Source organism: Mytilus trossulus, chromosome 6, assembly GCF_036588685.1.
Source record: "Mytilus trossulus isolate FHL-02 chromosome 6, PNRI_Mtr1.1.1.hap1, whole genome shotgun sequence".
NCBI classification, from domain to species: domain Eukaryota; kingdom Metazoa; phylum Mollusca; class Bivalvia; order Mytilida; family Mytilidae; genus Mytilus; species Mytilus trossulus.
The window spans coordinates 65,331,277-65,350,823 of NC_086378.1; the positions used below are offsets into that span (position 1 = coordinate 65,331,277).

A 19,547-nucleotide genomic window follows, 5' to 3' on the forward strand; every position below is an offset into this window, starting at 1 on the left:
CTGAGACAGCGGTATAGCAGAACAACATAAGAACGAACTATAAAAATAGGTTGAAAAGGCTTAACTCCTTAGATGGACAAAAATAAAAGTTGAATGGTTTACTTTTATAAATTGTGACTTGAATGGTGTGTTGTATCATTGGCACTTATACAACATCTCCCTATATATATTATTAATATCTATTAAAAAGCTATGCGGGCATCATTTCATAGAAATACCAAAACGAGGACATACATGTAGCTCATAAGAACACTGGTGACAGGGTGAAGTTATTGTTCTTCTTTTAATGTATCCTTGATTTTTTCAGACATTTTGGTGTAATTCTAAATGTCTTAACATAGACTTCAATTTTCCTGCAGCAGATATGGCATCCCCTATATTGAATTCAGAGCTAAACTTTATAATTCATATCCCTTGGCCCCCTGTGTCTAAATTGTAAGGTGTCACAATATCTAGTTAGTTCTGGAGTTTGGCAGTTTGGTAAGCATCAGAGACAATCTTGGGTAAAAGTGATCGGTAGATGCAGAGTATGTGCTTCATGAGAAAGGCTTTTTCTTATGGAAGAACAAATCACCTCACTAACAATTATTAATGAACTGACAGCAAGTTCAATTCTAATTTCAATAACTATTTTATTTAATTGCACAGGTGTTGACTTCAATAAGTACTTGGTTATGCATGGATAAATGATTACTCACATTAATAAGCACAACTTAAAAGACTGTCAACACGTTTAGAGGACTCAGTTTTGTGTAGTTTTCTGTTTTTTTGTAAAGGTTTTTCTTTTACATAAAAACCCTGTTTTCATATCCAAACTACAAGAAAGAAACTGAGCGTGAGATCGTATAAAAGTGTCAGGTTGTGAGGGTACATGTCGATCAGTTTGATCAAATATATGGATTTCTGTTGTTTCTAATTTAAATTTCCCCAAGGGTGACTGGGGAAACGAAATATGGTCACTTGGTCTTCTCCCGACCGGCAGTAAAACGGAGTGGGGCGTCCGTTTTGCTGTGCGGGATGTATCAAGTTCGCAGTCACGTCCGGTCAGAATGAGGACGTTAAATCCGATTCCTCTTCAATATAGGGGATGCCATATTTGCTGCAGGAAAATTGAAGTCTATGTTAAGTGCCACGTTCTTTGCACGTTAAAAACCCTTGCAACAACTGTTTGAGGGGTCCGTAGGAGGTCTGTTGCAATGTCAAATTACTGTTCCAATCCTATATACCATCATTTTCTAGTGGCAGTCTAAATTTTCCCGACCATCATCCCGAATGGCCTCTATTATGACAAAACCTACCTATTATTTAATGGTTAACTTGTTTTCGTCCTGAACATGCATGAACTATTTGCCACTGGACGTTAAGCAACCAACAATCAATCAATCAATCTAATTAAAAAACGCACAAATTGTGCCTTTTGGTGAAAGCCTCATAACATCACTGATGATTCGCCAAAGAAAAGCAGAATATCAAGAGAAGCTGGTTTTAGCATCACCTTGTCACACACCAAATCTCTGCGAAACGTATAGTACTTTTCCCCGTCCACTTGAATGCATATTAATTGCTTTGAGGTTAAACATTAAAATACAATGCACAGTGTAGATACTATTCTGTACGCTTTCCGGAAGTCGCGATTTTCGAAGCGAGAACTTTTTGGATCACATTTTAAATTTGTCGGATATACTATATTAAACGGTAAGATGTTCATCTGTACATTGCTTAATGATTAATTCAGCTGACATCGATATTCACAAATGGTTTATAATTAAATTTAGCACATTCATTATTCGTATCTTTGCCTTAATCAAGAGATTTTCAAGTGCATCACTAAGGAAAATCAGTCGGTGAACCTAAAAACAATCTTTTTGCACCCTTACTGTACAAATTAACGTAAAATCCAGACTTAATTTACTAAATAAAGTATATTTTAAGTGGTGGTAAAAGTTTCAGCCAGATCTTTAAAGCCAGAAATAAGAAAATTACACTTGTTCGAATTTCGCACTGTACGATCAGTCTCGCTTGCATATTTTGAAACTGTATGATCAGTCTTTATTTCACTGTATTCTAGTAGTGATTTCAAAGTTATTTACGATACATTAGAAGATGGCATTTTTCTAAATAACACAAATATATTTTAATAAATTCACATCCTGTACACTTTTCAAACATGTTTAGCTTGATAGGGTGTACTCGACTTACTATATTAAGTATAAGGATGTTTGAATGTGGCTGAAATAAGAAGAAGGTTTGTTTGTTTATATAAGTTTCAGAAATGTCCTCCGTTATACTTAAAATTGTACAAACACACAGATTTAAGTGTTATATAAAAATGCATGTATTTACAAACATTCGAGGCCGTACTGTAGCCTATAATTGATCACAGTTCCTTCACTTTGTTTTGGATGTAGATCTGTCTCTTTCGTACACCACTTTGTAAAGCGATGGTTTAAAGGTTAATAGTGATAATGAAGTCCGTCTTTCCGTTCGTCCGTTGGACCGATACAACATGTTTCGCCGGTTTTGCAAGCGCATCTCCTTATAAACCACTTAATATACATTGGGGTTTCCAGACATTTTTTAATGGAGAGGGGGTCCAATCCAGGAGAAAAGAGGATTCTAAATATATGTTCCCATACAAATGCATTGAAAGTTAAACAAGAGTTTCAAACCGCCGGATCCCAATTTTCTTGAATCCTTCACTGGTATAACTGTATGGCCTTCAACAATAAGCAAAGCCAATACCACAGTCAGCCATAAAAGCCCCCGAAATGACAATGTAAAACAATTCAAACGAGAAAATTAACGGCCTTATTTTTATAAAAAAGAAAGGAATGTTTTTCGAATTTTATTAAAAATCTTTTATGGGGTTACTTTATATAAGATACGGACTTGAACATTGCATTATATGGGGGCACCCATCAGTTATTTCCAACCGTGACCCTCAAAACCAATTGTTAAACTTTTCTAAAATTGCTCCATTTTTAATCAATTAATGTATTATGGAGCTTTTATTTCGAATTTTTGGTAAAAATATTTTTGATGTTTCTATGTCTTAAATACGGACTTTGTCATAACCTTATATTGGGCGTACCTATTTTATATCCACAACTTCCTTCAGACAATTGTCACAACTTAATGAATCTTTTTCAGATTCCTTATCATTTAATTCAATTGTGTACCTCAAATAATTTGGTTTTTCGAAAAATCAGCAGTTTTTTTATTTCCATGATAAATATAGATTCTTACATTGTTAGCAGTGGATTATCGTGTTTCTCCAATCGAGATAGTTAAATTATGAAATTTTAAGTCCGAGCCTTGGCTAACAATGTAAGAATCTGTTTCTCTAATGACCAAAAAACCTATTTTAGTTTCATAAAAAAAAAAATTCTCCCAACCATGCCTTAAACTACGTCATCCGGTGTTACGCGCCAGCATATTTATACGCACATAAGTCTTTTGTTTAATTTCAAGTATTATCTAAAAAAAACACAATCCAATTCAATTTGAATTCCAACATATTCATATTTAATCACAAAAAGAACATTAAAATAGTTTTTATCAATTGAACGTTGATAAGAAAAAAGAACTTTTTTCGCGTCAAATGAAGTTCACCGCTCACTGAAATAAACACGAGGAGAATGAATGAAGTTCAAAACGGCTGACCACAGTAGTTTATTCATCTTGTGAACTGTCACTCTCGATAACAAATCGGCGTTTCTTCTGAGGAGGCTGAACTGATGGTGATGTATTGTTAATATTGATATTAAATGTCCCTCCATAAATAGGTGCCCCAAAGATATAGTTCATTCCTGAACGCGGTGCATCGTGACTTTGGCTTTGCCCAACCACGAGTTGTGTCTCTGTTTGATGAACTGCTTGACGTCCCATCGTAACCGTCCTCGTTGTCTGCGAAGACTGTATTTGTTGCTCATTTTCATCCTGGTTACCTAAGATGCATTGACGTCCCATCGTAACCGTCCTCGTTGTCTGTGAAGACTGTATTTGTTGTTCATTTTCAGCCTCATGATCCTGGTTACCTAAGATGCATTGGGCTATCTGTTTATGTTTCTGAGGGTTCAGTTTTGAGTAAGTGGTGATACTCTGTATGTTTTTGTGTCCAGATATCTAAAAAATCAGTAAAAAAATCATAAACTTTCTAGTATGAACCATATGTGAATTTTTATGAAATAGTGTGGATCTGAGGAAGAAGTAAAGGTGGACTAGAATTTAGAATTGTGAAATATTAAATAAGGGTGTCTCATTGACAGATTGAGGGGTTCTGATCCTGGATCCAACTTACTGTTTTGTCAAATTCCTGTATCCGCTTACACTATGTATGTAACTTTGTAAGCAATTCTCATTTTTTGTAAATTCTTGTGTCCCCCCTAGTCCAAATAATTATGACGTCTCGTTAGGCTATTTTTTTATATTTTTTTTGGGACGCTGTACATTGATGTACGGCGTCCAAAAAATTATAAAAAAATAGCCTTTCAAGACGTCATAATTATTTGGACTAGTGTCCCCCTAGACTTCCTAACACAGTACAGTACAATAATTTGACTAACATGTGTCATGCTCTCAAAGAGTTAGCAATTCAGGGTTGCACTTAGACCCTAATGAGATCCACAAATAAAAAATAAATAATCTGACAATTTTAAAAAGGATTTCTTCAATTTTTGTGCTATTTTTACATTTCCTGACCGGTGTGAGAAAAAATATTTCTCCTCACTAGTGAAAAATCTGTTCTTGGCAAGTGATTGATTGAATTTCAATGGTTCAAATTTTGCCGTTATATAGCCTTTTTGTGCTAATGCGGCGTCAGCTGTGTGGCGTAAAGCAACTAACAATGAATCAATGAATTTAATCTTTGATAAAATTAGAGAAACAAATTCCACCGATATGTGTTTCCACTTTCAACAGTTAAATTTTTAATATTGAAAAGCTCAGCAAGCCTTGTGTTTTAAATTGTAAAATTTAACGTTAACTGTCTCGAGTGGAGAATTTCGTAACACTCTGTGAAATCTATATTTTCATATCTCCAGTTACAAAATTTTCTTATCAGATGATTGTTCAAAATTCAATCATGACAAAAATTGAGTGGATGAAAACTGTAATTAATGTAGTCAAGTGGTGTTGTAGTAATATTTTTATGATTAATAACCTGTTTGATATGATTATGTTCAATTCCCTCATCGTCAAGCTTCTGAAGCATAAACCTTCTAGCTGAATGGTTGGTTAGGCGCCTGTTTGTATTGTCATCTAGAGGTTGGTTCTCATCATTTTGATTGTGTTCTTTAATAATACCTACAAGTATATGTACAGTATTAATAATTAAAAGCAGTGATTAAAAGAACATGCTGGTTATACACATGTACAGTGTTTATATGGGGAAATTCAAATATGGTATCAAATTTTCTTGATTTCTTCTGAATTTCCTATTGTGACATCATGAAAAAAGACAACCATGATGACGTCACTTACATGTATGCCTTCAAATTGATATTTTATTGTGTGTTTTTCTATGTTGTGATGTTATACTATTCAGTTTTGTGTCAGTAAAAGGGAGAAGGTTTGGTACCATTAAAACATTTAATCCCTCTGCAAATGTTTGCACCTGTCCTAAGTCAGGAATCTGATGAACACAACAGTAGTTGTTTGTTTATGCAATTTATACATGTTGCTTGTTTCACTTGTTTTTATAAAAGACCATTGGTTTTCCCGTTTGAATGAATTTACACTTTAAATATGGGCTCTTTATAGCTTGTGTTATCCAAGGCTACATGTTGAAGGCTGTACCTTGACCTGTAATGGTTTACTTTTATAAATTGTAATTGGATTGAGAGTTGTTTCTCTAGTTTTCGTGCTATTTTCACCTTTCTCGACCGGTGTGAAAAAAATATTTCTCGTCTCTAGAGAGAAATTTGTTCTCAGCAAATGATTGGTTGAATTTCAATTATGGCATCAAAATTTCTTGCATTCTTCTGAATTTTCTATTGTGACGTCATGAAAAAAGGTGATTGGGTTGAGAGTTGTTTCTCTAGTTGTCGTGTTATTTTCACCTTTCTCGACCGGTGTGAGAAAAATATTTCTCGTCTCTAGAGAGAAATTTGTTCTTGTTCTCAGCAAATGATTGGTTGAATTTCAATTATGACATCAATTTTTTTTTTGCTTTCTTCTGAATTTTCTATTGTGACATCAGGAAACTAGGTGAATTTAAAAATTTAACTGTTTGAGTGGAGAAATATTGTAATACAGTCTTGATGCAGTTGTGAAATCTATATCTCATTGGCACTCATACCATATCTTCCTATGCATGTACATTGTACCAATAAAGAGCACAACTTTCAGCAAATCTCTCAAAAGGAATATCTCGTGTATTATATTTCTCCAGTCTTGACAGTTAAATTTTAAATATATTCAAAATCTTGGCACGCCTTGCATTTTAAATTTTAAAATTTAACTGTCTCTCGTGGAGAAATATAACACGTAATATGTGTCTTTGTGGCATGTACAAATGTTTTATGCTTGCGTTAAAACTTACATGTAATCTTTATTTTTAGGTTAAAGGATAGAGTTAATTTTGGATTTTTATCAACCTTAAACAAAATTTTAAGACGGCAGGGTTGAGGAATTTTCTGGATATATCGAGAATTTTTTATAAAAAAAGGGGGGAAACATATCAACCAAAGTATTGAGTATTTGACACAGATTATTCTACATGTACATGTATTTAAACTATCCTTGTTAGTACAATGGTCAGTACACTCATCTACAGATGAGGGATCTGGGTTCGATTCCTGGACTTGGAGTTTACATGTAGAGTCAAAATGTGTCTATTTACTCTTGCTTAAATTTGAATAAAAATGTACAAGTAACTTAATTTGACCATTGTTGAAATTTTAATTATCAACATGTTGTTCACAGTTCTACCTTCATATTGGTAAATACTCAATGATGACTTTCATTTTTTTTTTAATTTCAAAACTAAACTGATTTATAAAAGAAACAGATTAAACAGTTATCTGTCACTGTTGACAAATAGGTTTCTCAAATCTTTCTCCAATCAATGAATTTGGGAAAACCTGCACATTTCTTGAGTGGTGTGAGTAAACTATTTTTCACCACTAGTAAAATATCTGTTCTAAATCAAAATTGATTATGATGTCATCATGTTTTGTTTTTTTCAGAATTTTCATATTGTGACGTGGGGGAAAAAAGGCGACCTTGCCTGATGACATTGCATATATTAAAGGAACACAAGTTTCTAAAAATCTTTGAAAAAGAATGATACAAATCATTAAACAAACTAATTTCGACACTATAAGTTATAACTCGTGTATTACAATATTTCTCCACTCTCGACAGTTAAATTTAATTATTTAAAAAGCTCAGCAAGCCTCGCTCTTTAAATAATAAAATTTAACTGTCTCGAGTGGAGAAATATTGTAATACACTTGTTGCAGTGTATGAATCAATGTATACATTAATAACAAGTAAATGTACCTGTTTACAATATTTTATTACCTGTATTTAAAGCCATTTTCTTCATGAATTTTCCTAATTTATTGATACCAATTCTTTGTGCCTTAAACCAAAGGGCTGACTTGTCAGGGTTGTTGTTCTCCTGAATGTAGAAGGGATCTTCAGGCTTACTATATTTTGTAGGTCTTTTTGACTTGTAAAGCTTGTATGCAGCTACAGGACATTTTGTTTGATCAGTTGTGGCCCAGGCCCTTTGAGGAATTTCTCTTGTGTTTTTCAGATTTGCTCCAGTTCTTGTTTTAGTATTTCTCTCGTTCATTTGCAAGTATTCCTGACTTTTAGAGTCTTAACATAGTTGGACATCCCCCCATGTCATCTGATAATGTTCAGTTACACCACGTAGGCCAAAATATATTGTGTTAAAAAACCAGAGAGTGTGCAATAGAGTTGTAAGATTGGACAAGCCCAGCTGCCCAGTTTTAAACATTGCTTCAATGTCATCATCAGTGAGTGTTTCAGCTCTTTTATCACCATTTCCTTTACCCATTTTTTTTAACGCTATCTGTTTTGCCGTAAGAACATCTCTGGTTTTAGCAAATTCTACACTTTTACTTAATTCATAGCCATAATCATTGCTCCTCAGTATTCTATCAAATGAACACATCATTCCACGTAGTGAGGATGGCTCATACTCTTCTCCATCAGTTTTTCTCACAGAGAAAAAGTACTGACATAAAAGACTGTTTAATTCTTCAGGTGGAATTTTATAAATTTCTCTTTTTTCATTTTTCTGTTGTAGGAACTGTGTAAGTGTGCACATATCACTTATATTTTTTCTGGCAGTGCCTTGATTTTCCTGATCTTTAACAAATTGTTCTACAGTTGATTCATCAACTGGAACAAACTGTCTTGGTTTTGATGCTTTTGAACTAGGCTTTTGTGTAGGTGCTTGAGGTGGTGCTGACACATTTACAGGAGCTTCATTTGGCGTTTTATCAACTTCATTCAACTCTGGCTCAAACAGATACAGGAGTTCATCAGGAACATGTGGTGGGGAGTCATGTTCTAATGGGTGTGTGACTGTTCTGTCAGGCTCAGAAATAATGTCAAACCTGTATCTGGCCTCAGTTACAAGTTTACCACCTTCTAGCTGAATTTCCCACAACGGAAACCCAAAGTTGTCTGTTTTACCTTTTATAACTCCCATTTGCCCCCCTACAAGTCTGACTTTTTGTCCCCTTGTCAAGTTTTCGTTGAGCGACATTTCTTTTTTATAATGAAAATTGCAGACGACGAGTTCTCGATAGTTTGTTTACACGTTACTAAGATGTTTATCGAAGAAGGCAGAGAATTCTTGTTAACCTTGAAAAAGTATTTCCGACAGGTCACGAACTTTGATTATCCAATCAATTGCTGAGAACAAATTTCTCTCTAGAGACGAGAAATATTTTTCTCACACCGGTTGAGAAGTGTGAAAATAGCTCGAAAATTAGAGAAGGACTTTTCCACTACCTTATTGGGTGGTACCCGTTTACTATACGCAACTTTCAAAAACTTACCATATACTAGTATTAATAAAACTTCCTCATATTCGTTATTAAATGATGCCCCTGTGCACCTATAATTTAGTTTTTTCTGGTGGTTTATTTTATTTCAAAACATGGACTATAGAAGTGGCGGGGTATAATTTCGTTAATTCTTTCCTCAATACCTAAAGTTTTTAAACAAAGTTTTCTCTATCTATTTTTTGTCATTTTAAAAGAGACAGGCTTGATGTATGTTATCACCAATTGGTCAACGTCAGACGGTGTAAATAGTCTTTAAAAATGTAATAGTTAAACAGATAACTGCAACGACACACTAGTACAAAGTCCACAAGCAAATCATGTATTGCTTTTTAGGCATTTCATTATAAGTAAGACTGATGGAACAAAAATATGATTATTATCGTGTACAAAAATCATCAGAAATATATTTGTATTGTCTGATGAAAGAAATTACACACAATCTAACTCTCTTTCATCTTGTAACAGTATTAAAACATTTGACTTCTCTACTCTTTACACAAGTATTCCACATTCCAAACTTAAAGACAAATTAAAAGAGTTGGTATTACTTTGCTTCATAAAAAAGAATGGCCAACGTAGATACAAGTATCTTGTCTTAGGGAGGGATAAATCCTACTTTGTAAAGAATCACTCTGATTCAAACAAAAAATTCTCTGAAACCGATATTATCAAGATGCTTGATTTCTTGATTGACAACATATTTGTTACGTTCGGAGGACGTGTTTTTCAACAGACTGTCGGCATCCCAATGGGAACAAACTGTGCCCCTATACTTGCTGACTTGTTTCTTTATTATTATGAGGCTGACTATATGCAGGAACTTCTTAGGAAGAAAGATAAGAAGTTAGCAATATCCTTTAACTCTACTTTCCGCTATATAGATGACGTTCTTTCACTAAACAATTCAAAATTTGGTGACTATGTGGAACGCATCTATCCCATCGAATTGGAGATAAAGGATACTACAGATACAGTTAAGTCAGCTTCATATCTTGACTTACATCTAGAAATTGACAATGGGGGTCGGTTGAAGACAAAACTTTACCTCAAAAGAGATGATTTCAGCTTTCCAATTGTGAACTTTCCATTTCTAAGTAGCAACATTCCAGCAGCACCTGCATACGGGGTATATATCTCTCAATTGATACTATATTCCCGTGCTTGCATTTCCTATCATGATTTTCTTGATAGAGGGTTACTGCTCACAAGGAAGCTATTAAATCAAGAGTTCCAAATGGTGAAGTTGAAATCATCCCTTCGTAAATTTTACGGACGCCATCACGAGTTGGTTGACCGTTACGGAATAACCATTTCACAAATGATATCGGATATGTTCCTTACGTCGTAACTACAATCCCCTTCCCTTTCGTGAATTTGACCTACCGAATTAGACTATTTACCGGATTTGTAATCACATAAGCAACACGACGGGTGCCGCATGTGGAGCAGGATCTGCTTACCCTTCCGGAGCACCTGAGATCACCCCTAGTTTTTGGTGGGGTTCGTGTTGTTTATTCTTTAGTTTTCTATGTTGTGTCATGTGTACTTGTTTTTCTGTTTGTCTTTTTCATTTTTAGCCATGGCGTTGTCAGTTTGTTTTAGATTTATGAGTTTGACTGTCCCTTTGGTATCTTTCGTCCCTCTTTTCTTTTACACGTTATAGTTCCAGGGACACAATCATAATTTCACATAGACAGGTATACACCTTCAAATTGCCGTTGTTTTTCAGTCATGGTCGTTAAAAACTTCCATTTGTTGTTGTTTTTTTCTTCAAAATCATGACTGGTCATACAGACAAAAAATCTGAAATCGCTACTAGAATACAGTCAGTTTTAGACTGATCGTACAGTAATTTATTTTGAGATCCTCAAGGAAAGCATATTTTTTTATTTGAAATACGAACATTCTACTTAAATACGATAGGAATATTGAAACAGTATATATTTAACTGTAAACTGATGCAAATATTTGCAATAAAAGATAATTTGCTTTGTACTACGAGAGCAAAATTGTCAATCGATTTCACTTTTTTCTATGAAGTTGGTGTGATGCACACGTATATTTTATATTCTACTGCATGTTTTTGTTACAGTAACTCATATTTATGATGCTATACATACATTTAAGATGTGCAAAGCACTTTATAGATATAGGAGTAAACAAATGATGAGAAAAAGCACCAAAACAAAACCGTTCTGTTAGCCAGTTTGAAATCCTCGCTTCGAAAATCGCGACTTCCGGATAGCGTTCAGAATAGTATCTACACTGTGCAATGTATTTTCACACAATGTCAACTTTAGTCATTATCCGGAAAACCCTCTTATCCTAAGGATTTGGTGAACTTTTATAAAAAGTCAAAATTTTATTAACAAAAATATAACTTATTTACTGACAATACACGAAAAAACTACTATTGAAATAACTCAAGAATAAATTAACTTCTCCTACAAAATCTACATTATCACATCGAAACTATCAAATTGATTGCGAAGGAAAAAATAAATGCTGGAGTTGATTGACGGATAGGAAATTTCCGTAATTAAAAAAGGTATAATTGATGTTTTTATTTTTAAGTTTTTTACCAAATTGTTTGGAGTTTGCCCAACAAAATTTGCACGCAGTATAGCATTAATATGTTTTGTCCTCTCAAATTTCAAATACTGTTTTTGATTCATACGTTTTCTCGTTTTCAAAGAAAAACGTGTTAAATTTCTATCTAAAAACAGCCAACTTTAAGTTTGAAAGTTTTACTTGGAGATGGTATAATATTTATGTCTTCATTATTCCGATGATCCTTGATGATATGTGCATAGAAAATATTTACGAAAACAGGGAAATTTAACCAAAAAAATATTTTTGGATTTTAAGGTAACTACCCAAAACCGTAAATTGAGGGGTACCCCCATTAAAGAGATAAAATACAAAAATTTGACCATAGAAACTTTTTACGACCCGACGGAAATTAAAATATAGATATTATTCTATCATTTAAAACAATTTCCAGCCGTGTGTTATTCCGGACCATTAAACTCGTTAACTAAGCGTCTTTTTCGATGTCAGTTGCAGTACTATTATGAAACAATGCAATTTTAAGAATAATGATCTCGTTGTTTTGTTGGAATCTCGTTCGTATAGAATAAATTGTTCCTATTTTATTGTTATCTCAGTAAGTAAGTAAGTAAGTAAGTAAATTTTATTTAGAGTCGGCATATATATACATTATAACAGAGAAAACATGAGCTCTGGTGAGCTCTTTAACCGACTATCACATAAAAAAGCATGCAGCATCATGCAAATACTACCAAATAAAACATGCACTATAATGAAAGCAAACTTCTATTTAATTTGTGAGCCTCCAGAGTCAAAGCTCACGTGGCAAGCGCCTCTATGTGCATTGAAACGGGGGAATCAGCAAATCACTTGAAGATCATAAAATATAACAAACTAAAAGCATACAAACAATAAATAAATAAAAATAAGCACTAGCATTTAATGGCTGATATATTAAAAAAATGCATAAAAAGCAGAGCAAAAGGCCATTATAAAAAGAAAGAAATTTCAGCTTTGAGACAGCACTGGGTGGAAACGACATGAACTGCAGAAGCATTTTTGACCCCCACACCAGGAATTTATGTAATTCCTAAACTGGTCAAAAGAAGTCATGAGTCTAGCCTCATTAGGAAGTGAGTTCCATACTTGTGCTGCCTCAAATCTTAAAGATCTTTTACCATAACTGGAGGTTCTAGGTCTAGGTACATCAGCAGTGTTTACATACCTGAAATTATATGAATTGTTTTTTATTACAACTAAATCTTGAATAAATAAAGGACATTTTTTATTAATTATTTTAAAGGTCTCCAAGGCAATTGAGCGCATTATACGAGTTTTTAATGATGGAAGGTTCGAAATCTGTAGGAGTGTTTCGTATGAGCTCAGATGGTCTTCGTAAATAAATCGAAGCGCTCGTTCTTGTATTTTTTTCTATTTTTCTGGTATTTTGTTCCCCACAGAAATGCCAAGTCAAAGGGCAGTAACTAAAATTAGACATAATAAAAGAGAAGTAAATTGTAAGCTTACTCAGTTTGTTTAGATGTTTCCCAATTCTTTTCAAAACATTTAATTGCCTTGCAGCGTTTTTACAAATATTTGAAATGTGTAAATTAAAATTTAATTTAAAATCAATCGTAACTCCAAGAAGTTTCACCTCATCCTCACATGATATAGAAATACCATTCAAGTCAAACACAATCTTTTTATCATGTGTTTTTTTGCCAAGAGAGATAGCTTGAATTTTTTCTGGGTTGGCCTGCATTTTATTGGAAGAAAACCACTGTATTAAATAATTGCTGTCTTCCTCAAGAGCAGAAATTACATCTTGTAAGGATATTCCAGACTTTGACAAAGTATTGTCATCAGCATAGTTATATAAAGAACATTTTTTTACCAAAAAAAACCCAAATCGTTAATAAAAATATTAAATAGGATGGGTCCAAGGATAGAACCTTGTGGTACCCATTTAAATATGTCAAGCATACCACTTAAATGTTGGTTTACTTTCACACATTGTTTTCTTTTTGTTAAATAACTATATAACATATCAAGTGAGGATTTGGATAGACCATAAGCTTTTAGTTTCAGTAGCAGTAAGTCATGGGGGAGACAGTCAAATGCTTTGGACAAGTCCATAAGGATAGCTGCAAGGTATTTATTTTGGGCAGAATCAATTTGCGCCAATTGCAGTTTTGAAAAGGTATTAATTGCGCCACTCTCTTTTATTTTGAAGGTATAAATTGCGCCAATAAATGAAATGCAATTGCGCCACATTTACCTGTTAATAATTTTTACCTATATCATACCTGTACTTGTTTTACCTATATCAAGACAAGACAAGACAAGACAAGACAAATACTTAAAGTTTATGAAAGTCTCACCACTTGTTACTTTTAAAACATACAGCTTTTTAAAACACAAGATAACAACAACAGCCACTATTTAAAGTGTTTTGAGAGACTATAAAACATTTTTTTTCTTAAAATCATAATACAAATACAAGTCAACTATCACGAGTATAAAATACATTTTTGCTTTATGAAAATTTTTACAGAAGATTTTGGAAGTATACAACACCACATTTTCATTTGTAAAAAGAAATATAATTATTTCATTATCAGTCTCCAGAAATTAGAACGTCAAATTTTGATCTGCGAGAATAAGAAAAGCAACCAATATGTTTTCAGAGCGACCTCCAAAAATAATAAATTCAGAGATCTTCAAAATTGAAGAAGAAAATTTAGAAAAGAAAGATTTAAAATAATTATGTGCGTCAGTCTATGTATAAAGAGAGAAGAAAACTGCGTCCGGCTTAACCTTAAAATCAAGCAGAATTTCAGAATATTGGATGATATTGGTGTTGTTACAAATAAAGATGATGACTTTGTATTAGTAACGATCCACAAAGCGGGATTATTTTATAAGGATGCAAGGCTATTTTCTGTGTACAATGTCAGAGGATTTTTTTGCTGATGGTACATAGTCAATCTTTCAGTTGCTATATAAAAATAAATTAAATTAGAGGATTATTTTATTGGCCCAGATGATACCTATATTTTTGAAAATAAGGTGGTGCAAAAGAAGTATTGGCGCAATTAAGTTGTGGCGCAAATGAGTTACTTTTTTGCGCAAAAAGATATCGCCCTTTATTTTGATCTAAGGCTAATTCACAATCTTCAATCACTCTTAATAAAGTTGACTGACATCCAAAACCAGATATAAAAGCTGCCAAAAAAGGACTGAAGATTTTATCAAAGTACTGTACTAATTGCACTTCTATGGCATTTTCAAAATTTTTAGAAATAGCCGGTAATACACTTACCGGTCTATAATTTCCTTTTTCTAAAACACTATTCTTTTTGTGAATAGGTGCAACTTGAGCTTCCTTAAGACGGTCAGGGAAGGTCAATGATGATAATGACAAATTAACAATATCAGTAAGGGGTTTTACAATAGCAGGTTTAGCAAAATGCAGTAATTTAGGTGAGATGCCATCTATACCAGTGGCCTTTTTAACATTAATGTTACGTATACGTTTCTCAACAAAGTCTTGATCAATAGGGGAAAAGGTAAAATTGTTTTGATCAAGATCAGGAATATTATCTTTAATGGCCAAAATACTCGGGTGATCATCATTAACCTTTATTTGACTGCTTCCTATATTCTTTGCAACATTTACAAAATAATCATTAAATATCTCACACACCTCCTCCTGTTTTGTAATTAAAACATTATTTTCAGAGAGGACAGTTTCCTTTTGGTGTATATTTCCCTTATTTGTAAGAAAAGGTTTCACTGTTGGCCAGAAATCTTTCGACTTCGGGCCTCCAGCACACCTCTCTACAAAATATTGGTTTATGGATTTATTTTTAAAGGCAGTGCTTTAAGGCCTGACTTTTAAGTCATGAGGTTCATCCTTTTCATACGCAATCTTTGCAGGGGGTCTTTTGGCCAGAAATAGATCCGGAAATGTTCGAATTTCTCCTCTTCTTTTTATGGTATGATATGGTTTTTATTTCTTTCATTTACATTGGGGACTAAAGAAACGATCAGTGTGTTTTGTTTGTTTTATAGAACTTGTTATGAGTGTGTATTTTGCATTATAAGCAGTCAACCTGACTACAAACTATCATTATGTGTATTCCGTGCGGAAAGAGGTCGGGTCAATTTCGAGTGTTATCTGACATCTAAAGATTCGTTAATTAGTTCAGATGTTGATATAACAATGAAAAGTCGACTGAACATGATTAATATTGCATCTTCTATAATTCAAAGCGGAATTCGGTTTATGAACGAGAAACTGTAAAGCGTTTTCAATTTCGGTATTAGTTATGTATGTTGTCTACGTATTATCCTGGTTCCCGGTACTACGTTCAGGGTATTAGCTTTTTGTGTATGTGATGTGTAACATTACGATCGGGTACCAGCCAATCTACGTGTGTATGTGTACATGATTTCCCGCCAAAATGACCGTTTTACAGCTATGGAAAAAATAGTCCATAAACGTTCCGTATAATGATATGCAAATTCATAATTAATCGTAACTTTTTTTATCTTTGTATAATAAATATAACAAAATGGATTCCACAAAATTGAAAATAGCATTATTTTACGAGGATTTCTCATATTTTTCTCACTTCCGGGCGCAGTAATACGTATGTTTTGAAGAAGCTCGAAGAATTTGACAAAGTGAATTGAGAAGGAAACGGATAGATATACGTCCTTGCTATCAGGTAAAACAATTTAAATGTACAGAAAAAACACATTTACTTCACACAAATAGTACAGGCTTAAGCTTTTTATTGTCTTATACACGACTGTAGTCTAGTCGACGGCGGTGACCTACAAGGTACGGGTCATACTGGGTCAAGTCTAAATATGTAAACATATCCACGTGCTATTAGGTAGAAAGCATCGTAATGCAATATCTACAATTTTTCCTCCTTTATACATCGTTTAACCAGATATATTTCTCCTTTATAAATCGTTTAACCCGATATATTTCTCTCAAATACACTTAAACACGGGTTGTATGTACGTATCTTTTCTAGTGTTTTCTTGTCCTTATTAAAGTTCATTTGTTGATGTTTAAATATTTTTGAACGACTGAACACAGGAGTGAAGAATGCAACAATTATATATACTGAAGACTTGGGCTGTACAATGATAGTGTACGTATATCATACTGATAATTATTCTAGCAGTAATTATGTTAATTTAGGATGTAATGACAGGAATTCATGAGCTATGCCTCAGGCTTTCTGAAAAAAATATCAATGACAATGTAAACAGGAACAAAACATTGACACGAATGCTGCTCTCTTCTATGTTATAGTTATTTAGGTATGTGTGTTGCACAAGTTTCAAAAAAAATAAGTTATAAAACTTTTTTTCAGGGCACAAACCCACTTTAAAGAGACTTGTCTACTGCCATACCCATCCTAATTTCATGCACCATTTGCAAGCGTCATAGTACAAGTACAAGTGACGTAAACTTCAACGTGTTGAAGGCGGTCATTACATAGTAGAAGTAGAACAAGCAAGAGACTGAATGGTTTGCAAAATTAAAAATTAGGACGGTGTCCAATTAAAAAAAAAAGAACTAAACTGGATGAATATTGTAGGAGAAATCTAGAGGAAAGTTTTGATTTGTGAAATTGGTTTTCCTGAAAAGTCATTCATCCTAGCCTGCAGAAAGGAACTATAACTGTCCACCACCAACTGACGAGCTAATGTTGAGCTTCACATATGGAATTACTCAAATACCATCAATGTCTGTGTTTTCAGCACAGATTTCACAAGTTATGACACAGCTGTGTTTTTTTATACCTGTTTATAGAGTTGTATACTAAATTTTTCTTTTTTTATCAATAAATATATATTGTGTCATTTAAGAACTTGTATTTTGCCAAAAGATGCATACTAGTGAATGAAAGTGGTGCAGTTCATTTTGCTTTGGTATATAGAATTGAATTACAATTGTTCATGTTATTGGAATGCTTATAAAAATAAGGAGATGTGGTACAATGTATATGATATTTAGTGAGTTAATCAAGCAAAAGTGAATAAGAAATTGGTATAAGCAGTTACAGGTACATGTACTACTGTACAATCTCAAACAATGAGAAAAACTCATACCGTAAAGAGAATTTCATATTTACAAGTAAGTTTTGATTTTGCGTTGAATAATTTTCTTCTATTGTTTTAATTGCAAATATTGGAAGAGGTTAAAATGCTAATGAGACAGCTGTTATGGCCACAGAGCCTTAATTGAAAACTTCTTTTTCATTCATACCAGTAGATTTTGCCTGGAGTTAGAAACATATCTGCCAACTTTTCAAAATGCACATGGGGGTTTTACATGAAAGATGGTTCATATAGTCATACAAAACCTTCAAGGGGGCCTTCAAATGGAAGCAGGACAAGTCGCCCCACTGGCTAATCGCCCCACTTTTTAAAAAACCGCCACAAACTGATTTATCAAATCGCCCCACATGTGAAATTGGTTAAATCATGTTTAATATTACTCCTGCCAACTCGCCCTACTTATAAAAAAACGGTAATATTAAGATTAATAATATATATATAATTAAAAATAAAAACTCGCACCACTTTAATGAAAACTAATGTACACAGAATACAAACAAACCGAAAATTAATTTACTTACTATTATTGATATATACTGAAATTATAATTCTAAAAAAACCCTGATTGTTGAAGAATAACTAAGTTTTGAAGCTTAGTTATTTGCATAACAATTGAAAAGAAACCTGTTAAATGTATCATAATGCAATATATGGAATTGAACTTATATTCGATGGGATAACATCTTTTTCCATAAGTGGGGTGAGTTGGCATTACTAAATTCATCCTGGTTAATAATATATTTATCTAGATTTCACCGATTTCCATTAGGTGGGACCAGTTGGCAGGAGTAATATTAACGGGATTTAACACGGTTCACAAGTGGGGGCGATTTGGTAATCCAGGTTGGGGCAGTTTTTTTGTCGAGCCTGCAACTTTTGTTGCAGAAAGCTCGACATAGGGATAGTGATCCGGGGGCGGCGGCGATGTTAGCTCAGTTCTTAAAAGCTTTATATTTTAGAAGGTGGGAGACCTGGATGCTTCATACTTTGTATATGGTTGCCTCATGTTATGAAGTTTCCGTCAGTCACATGTCCAATATCCTTGACATCATTTTCATGGTTCAGTGACTACTTGAAAAAAAAGTTAAAATTTTTGTAATGTTAAATTCTCTCTTATTATAAGTAACAGGATAACTATATTTGGTATGTGCGTACCTTGCAAGGTCCTCTTGCCCGTCAGACAAGTTTTCACTTGACCTCGACCTCATTTCATGGATCAGCGAACAAGGTTAAGTTTTGGTGGTCAAGTCCATATCTGAGATACTATAAGCAATAGGTCTAGTAAATTCGGTGTATGGAAGCATTGTAAGGTGTACATGTCCGACTGGCAGGTGTCATCTGACCTTGACTTCATTTTCATGGTTTAGTGGTTATAGTTAAGTTTTGTGTTTTGGTCTGTTTTTCTTAAACTATAAGCAATAAGTCAATTTTATTTGTTGTATGGAAGAATTGTTAGCTGTACATGCCTACCTGGCATGGTTTATCTGACCTTGACCTCATTTTCATGGTTCAATTGTCAATGTTTAGTTTTCTTGGTTTATGTTAAGATTATGTGACAGTTGTAATAAAGCTTTATTATTAGGATTATCAACATAATATCAATGATTAGTAAAGAAGGCGAGACATTTCAGTGTGCGCACTCTTGTTTTTAAAGTGGGGCGATTTGTCATGGATTCCCTTCAAATATATTCTAATGTGGTTTTTGGCTTCTTTGTGCATTAACAAGCTCATAGCCATTGTTGAATTAATTGTTTTCTTTAAAATAGTCGACAAAATTGCTCTTACAAAATTTCCATTTGG

At 33.6% G+C, this 19,547-nt stretch overlaps 1 protein-coding gene across 1 annotated transcript; it reads right to left on the reverse strand.

Annotated features, from left to right (window-relative positions):
* Positions 1-3,584: 3,584 nt before the first annotated feature.
* LOC134721685 (uncharacterized) lies at positions 3,585-8,260 on the reverse strand. The gene is made up of 3 exons (XM_063584845.1): positions 7,525-8,260; positions 5,162-5,304; positions 3,585-4,125 (listed from the first exon to the last, which is right to left on the reverse strand). The coding sequence occupies exons 1-3, from the start codon at positions 7,799-7,801 to the stop codon at positions 3,673-3,675; spliced, it is 873 nt and encodes a 290-aa protein (XP_063440915.1). The 5' UTR covers positions 7,802-8,260; the 3' UTR covers positions 3,585-3,672.
* Between the last annotated feature and the right edge of the window lie 11,287 nt (positions 8,261-19,547).

Bases quoted from the DNA above. Each gene is read 5' to 3' on its own strand.
- LOC134721685 (XM_063584845.1), bottom strand. From the start codon at position 7,801: ATGAACGAGAGAAATACTAAAACAAGAACTGGAGCAAATCTGAAAAAC. The intron at 5,305-7,524 runs GTAATAAAATAT...ATATACTTGTAG, and splicing joins GAAAATGGCTTTAAATACAG to GTATTATTAAAGAACACAAT. The intron at 4,126-5,161 runs GTTATTAATCAT...CTGATTTTTTAG, and splicing joins AACATAATCATATCAAACAG to ATATCTGGACACAAAAACAT.